This window comes from Pseudopodoces humilis, chromosome 21 (assembly GCF_049639895.1).
Source record: "Pseudopodoces humilis isolate 2021_Gansu_Grassland_sample_001 chromosome 21, ASM4963989v1, whole genome shotgun sequence".
NCBI classification, from domain to species: Eukaryota; Metazoa; Chordata; class Aves; order Passeriformes; family Paridae; genus Pseudopodoces; species Pseudopodoces humilis.
In genome coordinates, this window is record NC_142220.1 from 812913 (window position 1) to 837024 (window position 24112).

Below are 24112 nucleotides of genomic sequence, written 5' to 3' on the forward strand. Positions count from 1 at the left end.
GCTGGTTTCTTATTCCATGTTCCCCATCCTGGCCATGGGAGTGAGGAAACGCTGCAGGATTTCTGTCCTGGTGTGCAGCCTGTGAATGGTGTCTGGCTGCTCCACTTTCTGTACACATTACACATTTATGTGGCTCTAGGCTTTTCTCTAAGTGTGAAATTTGGGATTGTTTTTCCCCTTGTGTTGTGGATTGCACGGAGCACCCTGGGGAGGTGGGGATGTGGCAAGCCCTGAACGCCTGCAGTCCCTGAGAGCCTCGTCACTGCTCCTGTTTCCCTCCTCTGGTTTAGGTGTTGGCATGAGGGAGTCTAGAAACAAAACCCACGGAGATGTGGAGTGCTAGATTTCAAGCAGTATTTGTAGCTGGCCAAGGTGGTTTGTCATTGGTTTAATGGAGGTTTTGGGGTGCCTGGGTGGGATAACCCCACGTGGAGCAGCAGCTGGAGCCACACCAGGATTTCTCCTTACAGGGCTCTCCAAGAAAAAACAACACGTGAAGAAAACAAAATAAAAAATGCACTAAATATCTTTGTTCTGGTGTGTGTCTGTTTGTTTAATTTTTTCATGGTTTTGTTTGTCACTTGGGAGTTCTTCCATTTTAATTCTTTTAGTTTCAATATTAGAGATCACACACTGCATTATAATATTGGTCAGGGCCCCTGAATAGCATTGCCTCATGTTTTAATAATGTGTTGCAGTTGGACAATGGCTAATTTGAGATGAGTAGCAGAAGTTCACTGGTATCCATTTCCATGCTCAGAAAGAGAAGAATGGGCTCTGGAAATAATAACAAAAATAGTAACATAGAGTCTAAGTACTGTTCTAATAAAAAATATGAAAAATTTCATCAGTCAGGCCTTGCTTAAAATAGTCCATGTGAAAGAGCAGGTAGGAGAGGTTGTTTGAAGGCCTGCAGAGGTTCTGGGAGTGGTGATGTTTGAAGGTTCCTGCACTCAGGGCTGTGCTCTTGCCTGTCTTTGCAGATGAAGACTGTAAGTGTTGCCTTAGTTTTGTGCCTCAACGTCGGCGTGGACCCCCCAGACGTGGTGAAAACGACTCCCTGTGCCCGCCTGGAGTGCTGGATTGGTGAGTGCCCCCAGTCCCACAGCACAGAACTCATCCCAAAGCTGTGCATTCCCAGGGCTTCAAACTGGGCTGAGCAGAAGGGAAACAGGGATCTGATTTTTCTCTGGGTTAATGAAGAGTCCAGCTCCAGCTGCTGCCATGGGTCATCTCTCCTGCTGTGTTCTGAAATGAGAAACCGTGGAGGAAAACAGCTGTTAATGAGCTGCTTTGCTTTCTTGTAATTATTTTAGATTTATAAATATCTAAAGGAAATCTCTGGGCAGAGGCACCTTCAGAGTGCTGGGATCTGCAAAGCTTCCAATCTGCCTTCTCTGCTTCACCCAGCTGAGCAGTGAGGTTTGTGAAACACCTTGCTGTGTTTTGAGGTGCCTGCTCCAGGGCTGTTTTAATTGGAATCATTCAGAAGACCTGGAATTATTCCCAAGGATGTCTTGTGCAGTTCCAGCACCTGGGTTTGCCATTTTCATGCAGCATTGCACTAAATTCCTAGGGTTTTTTTGTGAAGAAATTAAAAGTTGCTTTGGTTTTGGAGAAAGAAGTCTAATTACCAAGATGAGACAATTCTGAATATTAGAAGTAAATATCTTGTATACAGAAGCTTTCTCAGAGAGATTTGGTTTTTATCTGGGAATTGGGAATGTTCAGCCTCCAGCACGTCCCACGCTGGGCACTGGAATCCTCAGCTCGGGGCTTCGACAGGCCCCAGGAGCAAATCAATCACTGCACAAACAGAATTTCTTAAAAACTTCCAGCAGATTTTCTAACCTTGCCTTACCTGCTTTGTGAAGCACAGCACCTCAGGTTTTTAACCTGGAAACGCTGATGAGAGCCCTGAGCAGGCACAGACAGGTACCTGAGAGCAGCCCTGATGTCTCATTGACACACAGGAGCGTTGCAGAGTCACTTAAATAAAGTCATTAGTGCCTATCATTAGCAAAGAGAATTTTGAATGCACTTTTGTAATTAAATTTTCAGTCTGTTTATGTACACAAGTGCTCCTTCCATTTGCAGCCAACTTGAAATTTCTGGAAAAGGCAATTGGGGAAATATCTGATGTTTTTCCTGCCATCAGTCCCAGGAGCAGGGAGTGGGTGCAGGAATGTCTGTGCCACATCTGCAGGGTCTGGGGAACTCTCTGGGGTGCAGCTGCTGCTGTTCACACCTGAGCTGGGGTCACAGCTGCTCACCCCTGGTGACAAATGGCCACTGAGCAGAGCCACGTGCAGGTCCTGCTGCACCTTCCACGTGCTTTTATTCATTAAAGAAAAAATAACTCTCAAAAATCCTGCTTTCATCCTGCTTTATTACATTTTGTTTCTAGCAAAAGTATATTTGCAAAAGCTGGGAAAACAACCCCCTTCACTGATCTGGTTTAGTGCTTTTAAAATAATTGATATTAAATAGGAAAATATTAGCTTGTAGGGTTTAAGAAAACTTGTTAATTGTTTAATTATATGTCCATGGTGTTTGAATAAAGCACGTGGCCTGGAATTGTATTGCTATGTATGGATTGTGGTAATTATCTAGCAATAAAATTAACTTCTTAAATATTACAAATGGCACACAATCTCTGCAGCAGGAAGCAAAGGAAGTAAATGAAGCAGGATTTTGCATTCATCAACAGAAAATGTTTGTCATCAAATATTTAACCAATTTGAGTTCTTGTCATTATTTACAATGGAAACCTTATTTCATTATTAAAAGAAACAAATGCAATGCCTCTCCTGTCTTTCAAAACAAAATTGTTTTTAGCACCTCAGTGAGAGAAATCTTCCACATTTGTCAGTCTGTAACGGAGCTGGAATTTTGTTGGGCTCAGGAATCCGGGGATAATTTTTGGGTGCTGCCCTCAGGTAAATTCCACAAGGAACAGAGGTGTTCATGAGTTTAATAATGGAAGGAACCTGCATGAAAATATCCCGCAGAGAGCTGGAGTGAGCAATGCTGCTGTGTGTTCTGTTCCCAGATCCTCTGTCCATGGGGCCTCAGAAAGCTCTGGAGACCATCGGGGCCAACCTACAGAAGCAGTATGAGAACTGGCAGCCCAGGGTGAGTGTTGCCTGTTCCTGGGGCTCCTGCTGGCCTTTTCTCTGAGGGTATTTATGTCTTGGAGCATTTGTGGCAGATATTCGTGTACAGTTAAGAGAATTTCCTTTCTGCGTTTTTCCTCGTGGCACGTGGCCAATTTTTAAATCTCAGCAGCCCAAGAATTTAGCAGAAAATTCAAAAGGTGCCTGAAATCAAACAGGAGAAAAAGCATCTTGGAGCAAAGGTGAAAAGAAGCCCTTTCCTGCTCTCTGTGTGAGTCCTGGTGCTGGGGGAGGAGGGACAGGGCAGGAGCAGCAGGTTCCCTGCGTGGGCCTGGTGGAGGCAATCCCAGAGCTGGGCTGGTTCCCTGGTTCCTGCAGGAAATCACAGCCCCTGACACATTGCAAAGCCAAACACGTCCTAGTTTATTGCACTCCACAGGGCTCTGGAGCTTTCTGCAGTAATAAAGAGAAGTTGGTGTGCCATCTGCAATAAAACAATAGGAACATTATTGAATTTCCTAGAGCTTTCATATAAATACTAATACATCCAGTTTTGTCTGTTTCTTGGGGGCTTGGAATGGTTGAGGAGTGGATGGAAGGAAGACAATTTGGGGAAAACCAGGCAGTCTGGAAAGAAGAGCAAATGATGACAATCTTCTGAAATATTCCCGGGCTGTCAGTTCCTTCCAGCAGGAGCTGCTGTCTTCAGCACCTTGTTGTGGATTCTCAGTGGTGCTGATGGCTGGCAGGGGATGGTGGCAGTGGTGACCACTGGGACCAGTGCTGTGGCACTGCTGCCAGCCAGTCCTTGGCTGCTTCTGCTCAAACATCCCCCTTCTTGCTCAGTGCAAACAGCTTTTCTGAAAGGTAAAAGGGGTAAAGCATGAAAATTCCTTGTTTCTGGAAGCTCCCAGGCTGCACAGCTGATGGATATTTCTTTCCAGGTCTTATTGAGCCCCTCTCTAAATAATTTATCAGCTTGCCATTGCTTGAAGTATTTGTTCTGATTAAATTTAGGACTTTGCTTTATTGTAGCGTAGCTACATAAATTCGTGTGCTGCGGGAGTAAAAACCACTTCAGCTGTTGTTTCCTCTGCAAAATCCTGCAGTTAAGCAATATTCAGTCATTTCATGCAGTTCTCAAATGAAGATTGTACTGGGGGAGAGGATGGGAAATGACAGAGCTGTGGGCTCGATCTGCCTTGATAGAGAGTTCTCTGAACAAGTAAAGAGTTCTGCAGTTCAGTGCAGATATAATTGAGCTGCTGGTGAAAAAGTGGAAGGAAAACCAAGGCAGCTCTACACTAACACTCCCTTGGCTTTGGGGCTTGAGTTTTACTGGGAGGGGAAGGGGTTAAACCTGAGGGTAATCTGGAAAGAGGCTCAATTACAGGGATCAAAGGGGCTGCTTAAGCAGCTGAGAATGGAAGGAGAAAAGGGAGTGAAAGTGAAGAGCACAGGGCCAGGGAATGCCTGACTGGAGGGGAAAACCTTCCCTGGGATTGCTCCTTGGTCTGGGAATCTGGGGTTGGGAATGGCTGGAGGAGCTGGGTGGAACTGGAGCTGGCTGGTGGCAGGGCCTGGATCCACGGGGAACACCGGGAAAGGAACCTTTGGCTGAGACAGAAGTGCCCAGAATAAATTAACTGAGTCTTTGTGGGAGGTTGCTCTGTATTTAAAACATTTGGATAAGAAATGGGCTACAGTGCAATGGGATTTCTGTGCTGCTGACCCCCTGCAGAACCCTGCCTGTGTGAGGTGCAGCTCTGTATTTAAAACATTTAGATAAGGAATGGGCTGCAGTGGGATTTCTGTGCTGCTGACCCCCTGCAGAACCCTGCCTGTGTGAGGTGCAGCCCTGGGGCAGGTGCCCAGCCAGAGCACAGCTCTGCTGTGCTGGCAGGGAGCAGCAAATATTTCCTTGTGGTTGGGGTGTAAATTCAGCTTTTTGGCAGCACTGCAGGTTGTAGCAGTGCAAAGGCAGGGACTGAAGAGTCAAGGGCCTTTGAAGACAGGAGTGGAGGGCTGTGAGCCACAAGCCTGCTGCAGTGGGATGGTTTCTGGGGATGCAGGAGCTCAGGGAGGTTTATGAGCAGCACTTACTGCTCTGCAAGTCCCAGTTTGGCAGTGGAGCTGCAGCCCTGCAGAGCTGCCTGGGGAGGATGAAGGGGATGTGCAGGCTCTGAGTTCTCTGCAGCCTGCAGGCTGGAGCTGGCAGTGCTGTGTGCTGATCCCTGCACACAGCCTGTGCCACGAGCTCGGAATGGGATGGCTGCTGCCCTCTTAGGAGGGTGCCAGGCTTTATTCCCCTGCTTCTCCTTCCCTGGCTCCCAGCCCTCTCTGGGCAGCCCAGGGCCCTGTGCCTCCATCCCTGTGGATGTGCTGTGGAGCCAAAGGCCGGGGTTGGATGAGGCACAGTTTCCATAATTCAGGACCTGGTATGAGGTAGTCTGGAGCATATGCTTATTAAATTTACATGAAATGATAGATTTTTTTTTATCCCTCTTCGTTTGCTGTGGCTTTCGACCAGGTTCTCCCTTTAGCTCTGAACTGACCAGAACACTCACAGGAGCTGTTCCTCCTTCACTCAGTCATTTTGATGCTTCTGTTGGGACTTCATTGGTGCACAGACCCCAGTGGCACTCCTGCACCAGCTGCTGTTTGCAATCCTGTCCTTTATTCTCTGATGAGCTTTCCCAGCCCTGGCTGGAAAGCCAAACTCCACAGTTCATAACCATTCCTAGCAGAGGTGAGAAGGATGCAGACACAGCTCCTCCGTGGCTCCAGCTCCTGCTGAACTGTTCCACTGGGATCTTTTGTGCAGAGCCCTTCCAGCTGCAGGGCAGTTCTTCCATGGAGTGTCCTCTGAGAAGCAGCTGCACGGAGCGTGGGGGCAGAGATTTGCCATCAGCACTCCCCTCCTGCCCTTCCAGGGCTCCTGCACCTCTGCAACAACCAGCAGCAGCGAGGCCAAGGGACTGAAACAGCTCATCCCAAAGAATCCTCCCCCTTAGGCCCACCTATGTAAAACAAAGTCAATTACAGTATTGATTTTTTAATTCAACTGCTACAATTTTGCCTCACTTTTTCTTCTCTCAGTTTCCTCCTTTTTCGCTAAGAGAGTCATTTGGGCTGTTTTCATTCTCTGCTGGAATGAGCTGATTTCATTAGAGCTGAGTGGATTATACCTGAACGGGCATCCCTGGGGTGAAGGAGAACTGTGAGCCACAAAGGGGGATGAAAATCCTGGATGGGGACTGGGGAAATCTAGAAGACAAGATTAAATAAACTTGTAGGAAGCCTTTGGGAAGGGTGTCTTGAAAGCAAGTTGTGGTGTCTGGGAGTGCCTGCAGCTGGAGTTTGGGGGTGGCATGGGCACTGGAACACGGCAGTTCTGCTTCTGTTCCAGTGAAAAAAAGAAAAGGAAAGAGGAGGTTTCCCATTTCTCTCTGATCCCATCTCACCTGATGTGTGGTGCCTCCTGCCTGCACCAGTGATGGTCTCTGAGGAAACATCTCCCACAATCTGGATAAATTATCTCTTTTGTGGCAGACCTTCAAGGAAACAGTGATTTTCTGATCAAGCAGGCTGCTTCTCCCTCTCTTCTAGTCTGCTTCCCAACAGTTTTCTCTTGATTTCAAAGGAAGTACAGCCAAGACACTTGAAATGGATCATTGAAAGCCTCTACCTTTTAGTGCATGTTGTCAGTTGTTGATGCTGTTGTTCCCCTCATTAGAGATCGCTGGGCTTTGATTCGGTGTCTGAGGTTTCATTCCTTCATTGCTTTTTTCTGCCTAATTAATTGGGAAGTTGCTGCTGCACATCAAAGTGGGAGCATTTCCTAAAGAGTAACTACTTAAGCATGAAAACTAATTGAACACATGACCTAATTATTGGTCTCTCAGTGAGTCATACTTTTCCTTTATTTCTGTGGGGTTTTTCCTTTAAAACAACAGCAAATACTAATTGCTCCTGCAGAAGAAATACTGTAAAATTCCAAAGGGGAACATGGAAAAACTGGTACTTGGTCTCCAGTTGGAGATAGCTGCAGATGTAGGTACATGTAAGAAAAAAATGAATAGGAAGGAAAAAACAAAAAGACAGTGTGACCTTGTTTAACAAAACCAGGTTCTCTTTAGAGGACTATGTTTGTTGGTTTTCATTTCCCAACTGCCTCTTGAATTTGGCAGCTATTTCAGGCTCTGCAAAATTCTGCTGTATCAATCCTTTGCTGTCTTGTTAAAGATCAACTGTCTTCAGCATAAACCAGCACGGGTTTTTTCAGGGAAAAAAAAAATAGCCTGCAATAGAAGTGGAGTCAACAAGTCTAATTGTCAAACCCAGTTATTGCTGTTCTCCTTCTGTGTGAAAACCTGTGCTGGTCAGAGTGTCACTGCTGCTTCACTGAATGTCCCTCTGGAAGCACCAGGCCAGAAATGCACAGATTTCAAACGTGGTAAAGGATGAAACCCACTCTTTAATGCCTTGGGAATATGGAGAAAACGAGGAGAAATGAGTCAGTGGTTGTAGTTTTCCCTTTGGTGGCTCTGCAGGTGATGGGCATCCCAAGCCTGCCTCACCCAGGGCTGGCTCAGAGCAGCTGCTCCTCTGTGCTGACAGCCCTCCCCTGGGGCACCCTTCCCTGCACTGGCAGCAGCTGGACATGGAAGGGCTCCTGGAGCAGGGATAACTGAGGATTTGGGAATTGGCTGTGCAAGGGGGAAGCTCCCTGCTGCAGCTCCGGGTACAACTCATGTTTTAATGCTTTTGATAGTGAGGAAAAAAAAAGCCCTGATAAATGTTTAACACACCACTGAAAGAGGAAACTGTGAAATTGCAGCAGTAGTGTACTTAATACTGATTTCTCAGAGATTCTCCTGGAAAAATGAGTCACAAAAGGGAAGGAAAGAGTTGCAGGCATGAGCTGCTGTGGGGAAGGGTGTTCTGAGCTGCAGAGACTGGGAAGTGGCATTAAGCTGTTCTGTGAACTGAGCTGTTGGTGCACTGCAGACAGCACGGTCTGGCCTTCTGGAGCTAAGTCAACAAACTTGCAAAGTCAGTTTAGTGGGAAAATCCTGAAATCCTGTGGGTCTTGGCATCTGCTGCAAGCCTGGAGTTCTGTGGGCAGGATGTGCTCGAAGGAAGGGGATCAGCCAGCAGCTGAACTCCTGTTCAAAGCCCTCGCCTTCTTTCCCACACTTCTGGCAATAACTTCATTTTGCATGTTTTATTCCTCATGCCTGTTTTGGTTTGTGCTCTGTTACAAAAATGGGGCCAGAATTGGCAGAGGGCAAGATCTGTGTTTTTGAGGGTGTTTTCCTGTGACCATTGATGTCGGCTTGTCAGAGATGGGAAGGAAGAGCTGATAGGAAAAGGCTCTTGGAGAGAAAAGCAGCTCTGCCTGGCAAAGCTGATTAACGTGTTTCTGTAATTACCAGCCAGCTCTGGGTGACCTATTTAAAAACACCTTGTCTTTGTGTTGGGTGGGGAGCGGTGAATCCCTGGCTTGGGGGACAGGGAGGAGCAGATCCCCTGGCAGCATCCTGCTGCTCTGTGCCCAGGGAGCAGCACCTGCATCCCCTGGAGAGGATCTCCAGTGCTTGGAGAGCAGGACATGCACAGGGTGCTGCGTTAGGAGCTTCTTGCTAACAGACACCAGCTTTGTGAAAACTTAGAGGCTAACAGAAGAAACTATTGACATTTTTATTTATATTCCTGCTCCTCTCTAAGGCAGAATGAGAAAATCCTGAGATGCTTTGGTTTTAACTCTTTTCCTGTGGAGATTAGCAAAGCATAAACCTTGGCATGATTTGCTTTCCTTCTCCTGACTGGTTAAGGTGTTGTTAATCAGAAAATTGCTTCATTGAGCAGTTACTTTGCAATCAGAGGAGAACTGAAATTACTGAACAGTTTTTTAGTATTGAGAAGATGAATCTCCTGCAAGGGCCCCGGCCTTGCAGCTCCTCCCTGGAGCACGATGCCTTTGGCCAGGGTATAAAGACACCCAGTTTGTGCTCCTGCAGCCTGGACTGGGCTCCCAGAAAGATCCAAGTTTCTGTTTAAGAAACAAGAAGATGCAGAGCCTGAAACTTTAAAGAGCTGTTAAAACTGATGTTCTAGAGAAGGAATGGAACTGAGCTGCCGCTGATGCTCGGGAGTTATGCTGTTTGACTAAGCAGGTTTGAAAGATGAGACCTGGGGTGTACTTAAAATCCTGTTAGGGTACCTTGTGATGTGACCCATGGAGCTGTCACCAGGCTGAGGGTGCAGAGCTGCCATCCGAGGAGCAGATTTGAGTTCTTTTACCATTCCCTTTGTTTCAAAGGAAGCAATTATTTACACAGCCCTCTCAGAACGGTTCTTTGAGCAGACAGGGAAGGATTTGTACCAAACACGGGAGGCTGGTGGGTGGAATTTCTGTGAACTTTGGCACAAGCCTGCAGTGTGAAGCAGCTTGTAACTGCTGAGGAACACACCTGTCTCGTGGATGTATTGTAGCAGCAGCTCAAGGTTGGTTGTCCTGATTTTTGTCTTCCCTGTCAACATCAGTTCTCATGAACAAACTGCTCAGAGGCGTTTTTTTTTTGGAAGTGTTATTGGATCCCGAGCCTGCACAGTGAGGATTAGGTACTTTGGAATTCATTTCACATTGGACTTGAAAGCAAGGTCAGAAACTCTGCAGAGGGAAGGTAAAGTCCCCACTCTGCTGGCTCCAGGCAGAGGAGGGGATGTGCCACGCTCAGAGCTGGCTCCAGCCACAATCCTGTCCTGGCATCAGCAGGTCCAGGAGCCTCGGGCTGCTCCAGAGGGAATTAGCACAGGGGAGATGGAGAGGGGTTTGAAATGCACCCAATATCTGCAGAGGACTTGCCTCAGGCTGCCAAGAGTCTCCCTTTGGCTTAGTTCAGTATTTAAATTAAAGCATCTCTAAGTTATAGTTTGTCTTCACTGTAATTAATATTTTTCAAGTTAGCAATGACTAATAATTTTATCAGTAATGTTTTCTCCTGGCGTGTGTTAACCAGGTTAAGCTGCTGCCTGTAACGTCAATTTGGGATTTCCAGCACACTCCCTTGTACTTTAATATGCAGTTTTTATTATCTTGGCCTAATCCTCATGAATTTGCATCAGGGTAATTTCATGTGCCCACAGCCTAAAATTAAAGCACCTAAAAGGAGGTATTGGGGTTTTTTTTAATATAAAATTAAGAAGATTGGAGTCTGTGGATATGGTTCAGAATAGTTTGTATTTGCATGATGTGTCCAACCCAAGAGTTATTGTGGCCATGTGAGCTGGAGGTGATTTGGTTTGTGATTGATGGGTACTGGGGATGAACTGCAGTCACTTCTTACAGTGCTGAGTTATCTGTGAGCTTATCACACAGCAGGCTCGGTGTGTGCTCCCCGAGCTCTGCAGCCCACCTGGGCTGGGATTCTTACTGTGCAACTGTGCAAACCCAAAAGTGTTCGTGTGCAGCTCTAAATTTGTCTGTCCTTTGATGTGTCTCCAAAGCCAGTGTAGATGCAGGATCCTAAATCTTCCTTTGATGCAAGAAAAGAGCTGTGCTTTAGTGAGTGTCAGAACGAAACCACGCCGAATCGCAGGGTTGGGTTATTAATCACCGTTTTGGATGAACCAGAGAACAAAGTATTTTTGTTTGTGAGTGCAGCCTGTAGTTTTTCACTAGAACAGCTTCCCCCTCAGCAGGCCTGGAAGCAGGCCAGCCTGGCATCACATGGAGCCAGAACACCGGGAGGAGTCTGGAGTAATGGAGTTGTGGAGAGGAAATGGGTGAGTATAAAACAAGTGGCAGTGCAGATCCTCTGCCAGAGCTCTGCTGAGCCCTGCAGTGCCTCTGGATCAGCCCTGCCAGCAGCAGGCAGTGCTCCTGCCCCTCCCTGTCAGCAATCATTGGGAATGTGCTGCAGCAGTCACAGAACAGAGCCTCTTGGAGCTTCCCTCCATGGACAAAAGCAGGGATTCTCCCCCACCTGCCTGTTTTATCAGCAAGTCTTTATATATGGACTTTCCTCCAAATCTGTGTTGAGATCTTGCTAAATATCCTCTGGGAAACCAAATGGGTTTATATCAAAAAGATCCTTCCTCTCATCTCGGTGCTCTTTGATTTCTTTAGAAAGCTCTACAAGATAAGGGTTTGATTTGAAAAGTCTGGCTTCTCATTAGAGATGCTGAATGGGCTCTTCCCCAAAGTGTTTGTTCATGGTTCTGTTTGTTTATTATTATTCCACCAACGTGCCCAGCACAGAGCTCAGCCTGGATTTCCCCTGGATTCCTTTAGAAACTGATGCCATTCTTCCTGCTTTCCCCTTTCCTGGTACTCAGGTGCTTTCAGAGGGATTTTACCATCTACAGGTGGTGCTCAGTAATTCAGTATGAATATTCAACTTGAGATAATTCAGTTTATACTTTTTGGTTCCTGGAGATGGGATGGAGGGCTGGGAACTGGGGGGTCTCACTGTGTCACCCATGGTGGTTGGGGATGGCTGCACCAGCTCTGGGCTTCTCAGCTTGCTCAAATTATCTGATCCTAGCTTGGATTTTCCTTTTTTTTCTTTTTTTTTTTCTTTTTTCTTCTTTTTTGCCATGTTCCTGTTCATTCCTTTGATTCTCCAATGTGTTCAGGAGATTTAAAAAGTAAAATATAATGGTGTTGCTTTGCTGTGTTCACCACATGTTCATCCTGGCTCTGAATTTTTGACATATATGTGCCTGTTTTATGTGTCTGAGCCCCACTTTGTTCCAGACGCTCTCAGGAACACGTTGCATCAAACTGGCAGCTGCCTCATATAAAGTGGAATATGAATTAATTCAATTTTATGCTCTTCACTTGAAAGAAAACTTAATCCAGGATTTTTAGTGTTCGTCTTGAATAGGTCTTCAAGCGTCTGAGGAACATTTCTGTCTGGGGTGGTTTTATCCTTTGCCTGGGAGATATTTACCTTAGTGTGGCTGAAGTTCTCATGGAGCATGGGGATGTTGATCCAGGATGGATCCCTGAGCAGCAGGGATGGGTTTGTACACACAGCCAGGGGAGCTGCTGTGGAACCTGCCTGCCCTTGTCCTGGAAGCTGCTGCTGTCGTTCCTCTTGGGTTTTAGTCACTTCTTTGTAAAGCTTCTTATAGTTGAGTTTTTCCAATTTGGGCATTGTTCCAAAAACCCCTCTCTTGGAATAATTAGCTTGCTTTGATTCCTTTTAATTAAATCATGTGAAGTAGGCTGGCTGTGTGCATGGCAAAGTCGCAGGTTTGATGTCTCCTCTGCTTTTGGAAACTGGGATGCAGATCTGCTCCACGTGGCAGCTGCACCCTGGGATGGTCCTTGGAGTTTGGGTTAGGAGCAAGCATTGCTGAGGATCGGGGAAAGCTGCATCTCAGAGTTTGGGATCCACCATGGGGAGGCTTTGCCATGGGCTGGACAGCCCAGCATGTGGAAGTGATGGGTTCTGCACTGGAATAACTGGGGTGGGACTGGTTCCTCCAGGAAATCCCAGCCAGCCCTGCTCTCTGAGGTTCCACAGGGCAGGAAACCTTCCAGTCCCGGGGATTGTCCATGTCCTGCAGATATGGAATCATGGAACTGGGTTGGAGAGAGCCTCACAGACCATCCAGTCCCAGCCCCTTCCACTGAAGCAGGGTGCTCCAGCCTGGCCTTGGGCACTTCCAGGGAAGTTCTGCTTTGGGCAGTAATGGGCACTTGAGGAGGGAACATTAAAACCTCAAACACTGCAGCTGAATTGCCTCTATTTTATGTATTTTACCCACCACAGTAACTCACCACATGCAGTGCCTTGTGTGTGCCATTTGCATTTGGACTTCTTTGTCACCCAGAAGCTGTTTAAAAAAACCCAATCTTCAGCCAAATAAAGCTTTTATATCTCATTATAGATTCTGGGTAGGAGCATCCTTCTTCTGCAAGGAGGTGTAAAAGGCAGTTTCAGTATAAAATACTGAATGTTGGAGTAGTTTCTTCTGTGGATAAATTTGGAACACATTCAGTAAGGTATCTTAGGGATAAAAGGGGAGTGACTTCAGGATTTGTTCTGAATGAGAAGAGAGAGGATGATGTTATACCTTGTGAAGAGCAGAGGCTCTGGATGCCAGCAGAGACATTTGTCATACATTTTTCATACACTTTGTGTCCCCTGTGCTGGGGGCTGAGGTTTTGGCGTGGAATCACACACACGCTGTGGTCTGAGGCTTGTGGAGTCTTTCTGGAACAAACACTGAGGTCTTGGGCTGCAGGAGAATGAAAGAGGAACATCTGAATTTTATAGCTTTGATGAGAAAACAGATTTATCCTCATATTTCCTTAAGGAGAAAAAAATCCATCTCCCCTCTGAAAGAGCCGTGGTGCTCCAGCAGCGCCTCTTGCCTGCTGGGCTGGTGCCAGTGGAGATGGGAACCTGGCCTGGCTTCCAGAACTTTCCATTGCCACTGAGCGTTGAGCAACATCAGCAACTTCAATCTCCTGTTCCGTCACCTCTGGCACTCTGCATTCCTTCCTTTTCACGGGAGCTGATCCTGAGCTGAGTTTCCTGGGCTCAGCAGCTGGCAGGGTGAGCAGAGCCGAGTTTGGGAGGTGATGACGAGCCAGTTTCTGGTGTCTCAGGTGACAGAAAAGCCCTTTGGCACAGCCCCGGAGCTGCTGCAGCCCCGGCTCCTCCTCAGTGCCACGCGTGTCTTAATTATAAATGAAGGGAAAACCTGTAGTTAGGTGAAGTTTCCAAAGCAGGGACATTAATTTAAGCTCCAAATCCAGAGGACTGGGAATTCTGCAGCCAGTGCATCCTGACATTCCAGTGGGGTAAGAGGTGATGGATCCACTGAAGGGGTTTTCCCCTCCAGACAGACTCGTGTTGGAGAGGTCACTGCTGTGCCCTGCTAGGCAGTGAACACCTGGCTGGTTTATTTTTCTTTTGGAAGAGGTAAATCATTTGTGAAACAAATGGACAATAATTTGGGAGGTCATTCTGTGGGGATGTCAGGGGATGGTCGGCACCACGGCTTCGGAGTGGCACCATCTCACCTCCCATTTCAGCACCAAACATGGGTAATGTCCACAGTGATAACACTTGGAGCTATCCCCAAACTGGTTTCTTTTCCTGGTTTGGGTGCCAGAACTCCTTTCTATTGAAAATCTTCCTATTTCCAGCAAATTTGCCAATACAGTGTTTTATCAGTCCTGGAGTTTCAACACCGAAAGGTGAAATGTCTTAAAGATTGACATCCTGCCACAAGTTAGCAGGGACAAGGCTGGATTAACCAGAGAGTGTTTCACAGAAGTGTGGCAATAAACAAACAAAACTTTTAACTTTGCCTGTGTGAGCAGAAGGATGAGGATCTCCTGGATGAGGGCACCACGTTGTTGCTTTTGCCAGGGGCAGCAGGTGACCGGGAGCTCTTGTTCCGGAGCTGCCGTCCCCATCAGGGCTGTGACAGCTCTGCTGCTCCAGGTGTAGTGTCCAGGGGAGGGCTGGAGTGTCCTGTGTCCAGCAGGGAGCACAGGCTGCCTCCAAACACCAGCAATACCTGTGCAGGGCAGGAGGGCCAGCAGCCCTGGGGAAGTGGGCAATGGCTGATAAAAACAGGGGAAAAGTCTGGGTTGTGTCTGTGCTACCAACAGGAGCTGCTGAGGTTAAACCCCACACAGCTCTCGGGTTTGTTACCTTTTGCACTCATTAGTGCTGGAAAGCTCCTGCTGGGAGCTGGAGGAGAAGGAACAGCCATGGGAGGAAAGGAAAAGACAAAAAGGGCTGGTGTGTTACTCACCTACCTGCTTCTTGTCACATCTAAAACTCCCAGCTGGCTCCTGAGCTGGCAGTGAGGCTCAGACTGTGCTTACTCACAGGCTCCCTCCCCTCCATTCCCCTCGTCCTCGTGTTTCTCCAGGCCCAAATGATCTGTTTGCAGTTTGGAAATTGAAATCTACAGACTTTAGTTTTAGAGTCTGAATCCACCTCCATTAACTGTGAGCTGTGTTTAATATTGATGCTCTGGGGACGTGAGGAGGGATGGAATGAGCCTGTTCTCCTGTGGAAAAAAAGGCTGAAATTCCCCAGCGCTGTGCTTTGGGCGGCTGCTGAAGCTGCCAGCAGCCAGGCTGGGATTTAAGGGGCACATTTTTTGCAAATCAGTGTCTTCATCAGTACTCTGAGTGGAGAGAGGAGGAGGTGGGGGCTCCGTGGGAAGATTTATGCAGCCTCTTGGCTTTCCTGAGTGCTGAGGTTCCCAGAAAGGATGAGGGTGTCACATCACTGCTCCTTGCTTCATATTTTTCCTCCTTTTGCTTGCTTTTCTTGGGTGTTGCCATCATTAAATGCTTCCATTCATTGTTCCCTCTCCCCTGCTGGCTGGAGACTCTGACTGTTAATTGAGCAGCCCTGTATCTGCTCTTCAGGCTCCTCAGGTAAACAATTTAAATCCTTCATCCTCTTTTACTGTGACATTTTAAGACTTTCTCATCTTTGGCTGTCACAGATGAAAAGTAAAAAGCCCAAACTTCTGTGGCCTTGGTTTGGTTTATAAACAGGCTCCCAATGGCAGGTTTTGGAGAGGTGTGTTTGTCCTGCTCTTAAATTTGGGTCTTTATTTCAATACATCAGATTGAAGGGTTTTATTGTGATTCTGGGGTTTCAGTCTCTGCAGCTCTGGAGAAGAGAGAAAGAGCCAGGCTTTTGTCTTTCAAAGGACAGTTGAAAGACTTTCTGTTATTATTTGGCCTTACTTCAAAAAATTGCACTTTTGAGCGTGACAAACCAGCTCCTACCCGGGTGTCTTGAACCCAGCCAGGTTAAAAGGGGTTTGAAGCACTGGGGTTTCTGCCAGTTTGATTTCTCCTCCATCCTCCAGTGTGCTCTGAGCTTGGTGCTTGTAGGAGCAGTAACGGGGTGTCCACAGCCACAGCTGAGGAAATGCATCCATTTTTCCAAAGGCAAAGGGCAGTTTCCAAGGGCTCTCCATCACTCTTCCCCCTTTTTACCCAAATGTGTCAATGTCAAGTTCCTGGGCCTTTTGTGTCCTTTTGTTTCGAGAGCAGAGTTGACCTGTACAGTTTTCTCTCTTCAGAAGAGGGGATTTGTTCAGTTGGAGGCTGAATTGGAGAATTAAGTGAGGGGTTACTTTTGAGACTGGCTAATGTTGAAACAGATTTCACCTTCCTAAGGTTTTCTAAATATTAATAATTCAAAAGTGAGTGAGCTGGGAGGGAGTTGTGAGCTAAACTGCAGCACAGACACGCTTTGCTTACCCAGCCCCACTGCCAGTGTTGTGTGTTTCCCTTTCCCAAAGCAGCCAGCTCCTGTCCATGCTGCCTCTGATGCCTGGAGAGGCTCCTGGAGCAGAGGCTGGGCAGTTAAAGGAATAAAGCAGGGATTTATTAAAAGCCCTTCCAAAGATGCACCTTGGGCAGTGCAAGAGCCCGGCTGTGGCTGCACCCAGGATGGGCCCTGGCTCAAGAGTTTCACACTTTTATGAGTTTGGGTCCGTTTCCACCTTGGGGTTAATTGTGCAGTTCAGGTGATGCTGTCCCACCCTCCCAGGCTCCTCAATTCTCTTTGAGAATTTGAGAACAGTTTTTGGGCCCGGAGCTGCAGCGGTGTCCATGGCTGTGGGCTGGAGAAGGATTGTTGTGCGTGCCTGAGCTGTGAGGAGACCCTGCTGACACTTTGTGTGGAGTTCAGGGTTACCAGCGCAGTGCAGAACCTGGGAAACACGAGAGGAAAGCTGAATGTGTCGGTATCAGAGGCTGTGTGCAGTGACTGTGTCCCCTGCTGTGTCCCAGGCCAGGTACAAGCAGAGCCTGGACCCCACGGTGGACGAGGTGAAGAAGCTGTGCACGTCCCTGCGCCGCAACGCCAAGGAGGAGCGCGTGCTGTTCCACTACAACGGGCACGGCGTGCCCCGGCCCACGGTCAACGGGGAGATCTGGGTCTTCAACAAGGTGGGTCTGGCCCAGCACAGCCACTGCAGCCTTCTGCTGGAGCACAGCTGCCTTTGAGTCGTGGGCTCACAGACTGCTTTGGGCTGGAGGGACCTTAAAGCCCACCCAGTGCCACCCTTGCTGTGGGCAGGGATACCTTCTACTGCCCCAGGGACATCTTCCACTGCCCCAGGGACATCTCCCACTGCCCCAGGCACATCTTCCACTGCCCCAGGGACATCTTCCACTGCCCCAGGCACATCTTCCACTGCCCCAGGGACATCTTCCACTGCCCCAGGGATACCTTCCACTGCCCCAGGGACATCTTCCACTGCCCCAGGCACATCTCCCACTGCCCCAGGAACATCTTCCACTGCCCCAGGAACATCTCCCACTGCCCCAGGCTGCTCCCAGCCCCGTCCAGCCTGGTCTTGGGCACTGCCAGGGATCCAGGGGCAGCCACAGCTGCTCTGGGCACCCTGTGCCAGGGCCTGGCCACCCTCCCAGGGAGGAATTTCTTCCCAATACGTACCCTGAGTTTCCCCTCTCGGTCTGAGCCTGTTGTCCCATCACTTTTCCAGGTTTAGGATATGTTCCCAGGTGTTTCATTCCCTGATTGATTTCTTTGTGTTCTTGAGGCTGTGTGGCCACACAGGCTGTCCCTGCCCTGAGGGGCACGAGAGGCTTCTCTGCAGTGCACTGAGGCAATAAATTATTGGCATGGGGTGGAAGGGGAGCATGGAAACCCAGAATTGTTCCTGCTCTGCCTCACTGTTCAGTGTGGACATACCAAGAGAGCAGCAAGACAGTCCCTGGAACTGGTTAATTTGGCATTTTCTGGCCTTTTGCCACACACTGAGGCTACAATAACATTTTTCATGTATTTATTGTGAGTGCTGTTGTATCAGTAAGGAGCAGTGTTCTAGTTCAGCTGCTGCTTCCTGAGCAAATCTCAATGTAGCTTCAAAAGGAGAAAAATCAACATGCCCCAACTTGAGACATGTTTATTCTCACATTTTGAGGAGCTTCTCTGCAAATTTGGAATATCTCTGAGTTGTTTGCTAAACAATTGGGGATGAAATCTGTTCACAAGCAGTTTCCAGTTGAGCTGTTGTTGTGTCATTCCCAGGAAGAGGCACAGGGATGGTGGGAGCAGTGTTGGAGTGTTCTCCTCCATGCCCAAGCCAGGGAACAAACTGTATGTCCAGCTCTGCTTTAACACCCCTTCTTGCTTCAAACTGCCTCATTTACATCTCATTAGCAAATTTGATGTTTAATGTGACCCCCCACAGTGGAGTTGGAACATAAAATTCTTCTGGTTGGAAATACCACAGTATTAATCAGAGCTATAACCCGATCTTAGCTGGAGCAAGATGCATTGGAAATAAAAAGGTAAAACAATGCCTGCCCATAAAATGTCGTTGATGAGATGTGTCAGAGCAGGTTTTATGTGGAACTTCCTGGGACTGGAATGTGCTTCACGTGAGTGGTGACCTTAAGAAAGGCTGTGCTGAGGACGGGCTGCTCGTGCCTCATTCTCTCATTGCCGTGATTTGCAGAGCTCCAGCTCCCTAAAACTTTGGTTTTTATCAACAATTTTCCCTATTAATTTTAATGAAACAACTCAAACTGTTATATATGGGCAAAAGTGGGTTTGGAAATGCTTTATCCCTCCCTGCCTTACGTAACACATGGTTTATGATACCTCCTGTCTTTATCGATGCTGATACATGTCCTTGAAAATTGGATTTTTGTAAAAAGTTTACTGGTTTTATTACAGCTATTTTAAGTCTCTTGAATTTAAATGAGAGTTATGATCCCATCCATCATCCTGCTGATGTTAATAGGAACATCACAGCTTTTCCTGAGGATTTTGGGCTGAGCTCAGGGTTGGAGGAACACCAGGTTGCCCTCTGCCTGCAGCTGAGAAGGATCCTGCTGGCAGCCACTGGGTATTTGGTGGTGACTCTTTGCAGGCAGGAATCTGTGGTTTATATTTTCAGCTCTCTTGGTTCAGGATTGGCTCCTCAGAGCTGCTTTTAAATGGCTGATTTTTATCCTCTTGCCTCCAGTTATTTGGGGGCGTTCGTTAAGATGGAAGACAAGGAACAAGATCCTCCTTATTTACAGAGAGGGAACTGTGGGCACTTCACTCTGTTGAAGGCAGCTTTGTTGGTTTTCATTTTAATGGATAATTTGGAAAGTTGCACAGAAGCTAAAGCTGTAATAAAATTATGAAGCATCTCGTTAGGCTCAGGCGGGGTAGCGCTGATGGGCTGCAGGGGCTTAATTATCCATCCTGATTTATTGATGGGGTTTTCAGTTTAAGATGTTTGATGTTAAATTAAAGACAGCTGGTTTGCATCCTTTATCAGCGTTGCAGAAATTTGGGATAAAATTGGACTATTAAATGATGTTTGGAGTTGTTAGCACATATCAGAGCTCTAAATATCTGATACTGAAAACTCTTGGCAAAGTTTTTGGGCTTTTTTTTTTTTTAGAGTTGGGCGTTTCAAATAACACCACAATAAAATCTGCTCGTCGCTTGTGTTGACTTGGGTTCACTTCCTCACTGTTGGTCGACACTGACTGAGATTTGTATTAATTAATCTGTTCAATCTAGGGTTTATTTTGGGGTTTCAGAGCTGGCTTTTGTGGCTGTATTTGATGAGCTCACCCAGTTTGGGTTCTGTCACCCCGTGGTGACTGAGCTTCTCTCGTGCAGAACTACACCCAGTACATCCCCCTGTCCATCTACGACCTGCAGACCTGGATGGGGAGCCCTTCCATCTTCGTCTACGACTGCTCCAACGCCGGCCTGATTGTCAAGTCCTTCAAGCAATTTGCACTACAGAGAGAGCAGGAGCTGGAGGTGAGAGCTCAGGGCTCTGCTGGGCTGTGCTCAACACAAATGAAGTTTCAGCTTGCTTTGCTGTATACACTGAAAAATGTGTTTAAAACCGTGTTGGAAGGCAAATTAATTTGCAAATAACTTTGAAACTCTGATCTTTCTGGTTCAGTTTGCTATCCCATTAAACTTGGAATGATTTTTAATACAAGCACTAATTAAATGTTAATGTTAATAGAATCAATTTGGGCCCTAATGGTCTTTTCTGCTGAGATGAATGCTGAGGTGAACAAGACATCATTATTTTGGTTGCAAAACTCTGGTATCTGGGGCTGTATTTTGATGCAGTTGTGGTTTTGTGCTGTTGAAGTGAATGCAAAAATGTGAAACAACAAAAACCTGATCCACACAGGGATTGTCCTGCTGGTGGTTCCAGTTCTGCAGAGTGTGGAATGTGTTCCCAATGAAAAGCTGTCTTTGGTTGCAAATGGAATTAATAAATTTATTGAAGGAAATCTGAAATGCAAAGTGGAAGGGAAGAAGTTGGAATATTCTGTGCAGCCTCCCACCTGCTGCCTGGAGCTCACAGGGACATTCATAAAGGTTCACTTCTAGGACACTGGATTAGAAACCCCAAAACTTCAAGGAAGGAATATTAATTAATCAGGCAGCTGAGTGTCACAAATACAAGCTCCAAGCAGATGTTCAGTGTCCCTGCCTGTCGGCCCTTTCCTTCGGAATTCCGGTTTTTGGAGATGCTTTACTGGGGGCTCTTTGGCAGGTGGAAATTCCATTGCACTGAGGAAGACAGTCTGATAGCCTGGGATATGCAGATCATTCCGTTATTCCTTCTCTTCCATAAAATAATTCCATATTTTGTAAGAATAAGAAACTTCTGTGACTTGGGAAGAAGGTGGAACTGGCAGACAGGGATTGATAGAATCGGTAGGAGATGCCTTTGGAGGTCAGAGCAGGGTGGTCTGAATATCCTTTCCCAGGTTCTGGGATTCCCACTGGGATATTCTGGGGGCCTTTCTCCTTTGTTTATGCAGTGCTCTCTTCAGCACTTTGGTTTTGGTTTCTCATTCTGTTCCCAAGCAGGTGGAACAGGTCTGAATCCACCTTCCCTTTCCCTGCTTTCTTCACCCATCTCCTTTTCCCCTTGGCTTGTGCTGAGCTCCAGGAGGATTTGGGGGCTGCTGTGGGAGGGAGGGGAGCTCTGCTGGGGGACAGAGCCACTGCTCAGGTGGAGCTTGTGCAGGAAAACCTCTGCAAGTGCAGCCAGGGGAGGAGGATGAGCACAGGTGATAAAACCTTCATTCCAACAAACCCTAAATTCCATCCTCTGTGGGATTGTTCCTCTCGTGCAATGTGTGAGGTTACATGGGACAGCTGCTGTGGTATTGCTGCTCTTGCAGCACAGGTTAACACTACCAGTTCATTTGGGTTTGAAAATACTCCCAGGGTTATGTGCCAGCTTTTCATTCTGTCCTTGGATTTCAGTAACTCCTGGTGCCTGAGTGAGGTTCCTGCTCGTGGGGAACAGAAAGCAGAGCCTTGCTAACAGAGACAGCAGAGCGCTCACGGCGTCATGAGAGCGTGGAGGGGAATTCATTTGGAAAATGATAAATTATCCGTTTGTTCAAATTCATGAAAAGTGAAGCAAAGCTGCAACTGGTGCTCCAGAGGGGCTGCCAGAGTGATCATGATAATTGTTCCCCATTTCCCTGCAAGGAGATCAGAGGAGTTTGCTCTTCCCTTAATCTGCCAGAGGGATTCTCACCTTCTGATTCCATACCTTGCCCTAATGAAAGAAATGCAAAATGTTGGAAAGAAACTTTGGTGGCTGAGGTTTACTTGGTTTCTCTGGTTCAGAAAGGTGCAGAGAAGATTATTTATGTTTTCACTCCCTGAATTATTAGTCTCAAAGATCATACTTTTAGTCAAAATCATAACCAGGAGAATCCCTGTGCTTTTGGAAAATGGGAATGTTTGTCTATAGAGCATTTTTACTCTATGGACTGAGGTTTGGTGTGCAGGGTATTTCTAGAGTGACCCTGGACTTAGCAGTGGAGTGCTGTTAATCAGATATGAGTTAAAGCAGTGGCTGCTGCTGCCACAGCCACCAAGAGCTCCAAACCCAGAGCTCCAGGGAGCACTGGCAGCTCTCCCTGGGTGATTTCCTGACCTTCCCTGTGGAATTCCCATGTTCTCTGCAGGTGGCTGCCATCAACCCCAACCACCCCCTTGCCCAGATGCCTCTGCCCCCTTCCATGAAGAACTGCATCCAGCTGGCAGCGTGTGAGGCCAACGAGCTGCTGCCCATGATCCCAGACCTGCCTGCCGACCTGTTCACCTCCTGCCTCACCACCCCCATCAAGATCGCGCTGCGCTGGTGAGTGAGGCCCTCCTGCACCCCCTGCCCGGGGCACAGGGGGGCTCTGGAACCCCAAATGCTGCCCCTGAGCCCGAGCTCCCCTGCAGGGCTGAGCAGCAGGGTTTGAACTGGGGACAGCGGCTCGTTAATGAGAGCTGGAAAGGTGAAAATATCGTTATCTTCTACTTACTGCGTTTTAGTTTCCAGCTCAATATCTAGGTTTGCTCAGATTAAGGGATTTACTGTTCTGGGAATTAAATATCTGCTTCCTCAGAGAGCAGGAATGGTAGATAGTGCAGTACAACTTTCTGTAAACTGTCCTTTGCACAAATCACATCCCAAATATTGCGGTTGCTGTAAATAATGCAGTAGCTTTAAACACTGCTGGAGTGAGAGGAAGGGAGTGATAAACCAGGGAAAGATGTTCTGCAATGGCAGCCCAAGTTAATTAGGCTGAAAGTTAGAAAAGGCTGTTCCAGAGAGCAGGAGCTGTCCAAGAGCAGTGTTTTACCCAGCTCCCAGGACCTGAGGCTGCAGCCCCCAGAGCTCAGAGGTTCCATTCCCAGAGGCTCTTCCAGCTGCTCCTCTCAAGTTTGTGCCCGCTCCAGAGTGGAAAAACTTCAGGGCATTTGCTGGACAGGGTTTGAACAGGCAGAAGCCCACAGACACGGCAGGTGGAGCTGAGAAATTTCACCACAGCTCCAAGAGTTACTCGCAGCCCTTTGGAGATATTTGTAATAAATTACAGTTCATTAAACTCTTTCTGTTTCACATCAGCAGCAAAGTGAGCGAGTTCCTGCGGCCAGGCTCTGGTTTGGGTATGTGAAGTTCTGTAGGAGAGGTTTTTTTTGCTGGGTTTTGTTTGTTAGATATGCTAAGAAAGGTTTTTTTCAGATACTGTGATCTGTTCAGGAATTTTCTGTTCCTCATCTCCATGGGAACGTGGCTGAGGGGGTGAGCAGGGCAGGTTCTCCACAGCTCGTGCTACACCTGCACGAGCATCAGAGATTCTGTGAGTTGTGTCTCAGGCTGTTTGACAGGAGAGGCGTTTCTAGAAGTGCTCAGGGGAAGGGTTTAACCACCTCAGCTGGCTGATGCTGGAAGGTGCCATGGGAACTCCTGCATAGTGAAGAATTTCCTTCCACTTCCAATCCAATGATTGTGTGGTGTTCACTGCACTCAGGAATTTCATTCTCTGATGAAGGTTATGCTCCTTTTGTGTTCCCAGTTGATTGGCATTGTTGCAGGTGTGGTTTTATCCATGCAATCCTGTAAATAATAATTGCTGCTGTGGATCATTGGTTTTTACTGATGTTAAACACAACGAATGCAAAACCAGACCCTCTGCTGCATTCTAAGAGTTTGATCCAAGCTGTGTTGATGTCCTAAAGCTGTTACCCAAGAATAACCACAGAGCCCTTTGCCATCAAAACTTCCCTTTTCCTTCATCTCAGCCCTTTTCCTAAAGCTGACCCAGAACCCTGTGGAACTGCTTTTCAAATACGACATTTGTGCGGTTCCAGGCTGGCGCTCTAATGAGGTTTCACATACGGAATTTATGGGCAAATGAAAGTTTGGATAAATGTTTATCCATCCCATTTTGTTCTCTGTATCGAAGTCACTGAAGGACAAAATCCCTCATCAGTTGAGGCTGCAGCTGCAGCCACTTCTGCCTGATTTCAGGGGAAGCGAAATCGATGCTGGGAAGAGAAGCAGAGGTCAGCCGAGCCCTCGGGATGTGGGGCACGGAACTCCTGGCGCCAGCCTGCAATTCCAGGAGGCTGGAGTGTGAGTTGGCTGTGTGGATGCTGATTGTCCTTGTGTGTAGTGTC

At 47.4% G+C, this 24112-nt stretch overlaps 1 protein-coding gene across 1 annotated transcript in view; it reads left to right on the top strand.

The window, feature by feature from the left end:
- Positions 1 to 24112, top strand: part of RPTOR (regulatory associated protein of MTOR complex 1) — a 96546-nt gene that overhangs the window by 9642 nt on the left and 62792 nt on the right. Inside the window, exons 2-6 of the mRNA XM_005530668.3 lie at positions 984 to 1086; positions 3053 to 3135; positions 16918 to 17076; positions 19781 to 19927; positions 22123 to 22298. Of these exons, the coding sequence (XP_005530725.2) occupies positions 984 to 1086; positions 3053 to 3135; positions 16918 to 17076; positions 19781 to 19927; positions 22123 to 22298 (668 nt within the window). The remainder of the gene's footprint in view (positions 1 to 983; positions 1087 to 3052; positions 3136 to 16917; positions 17077 to 19780; positions 19928 to 22122; positions 22299 to 24112) is intronic.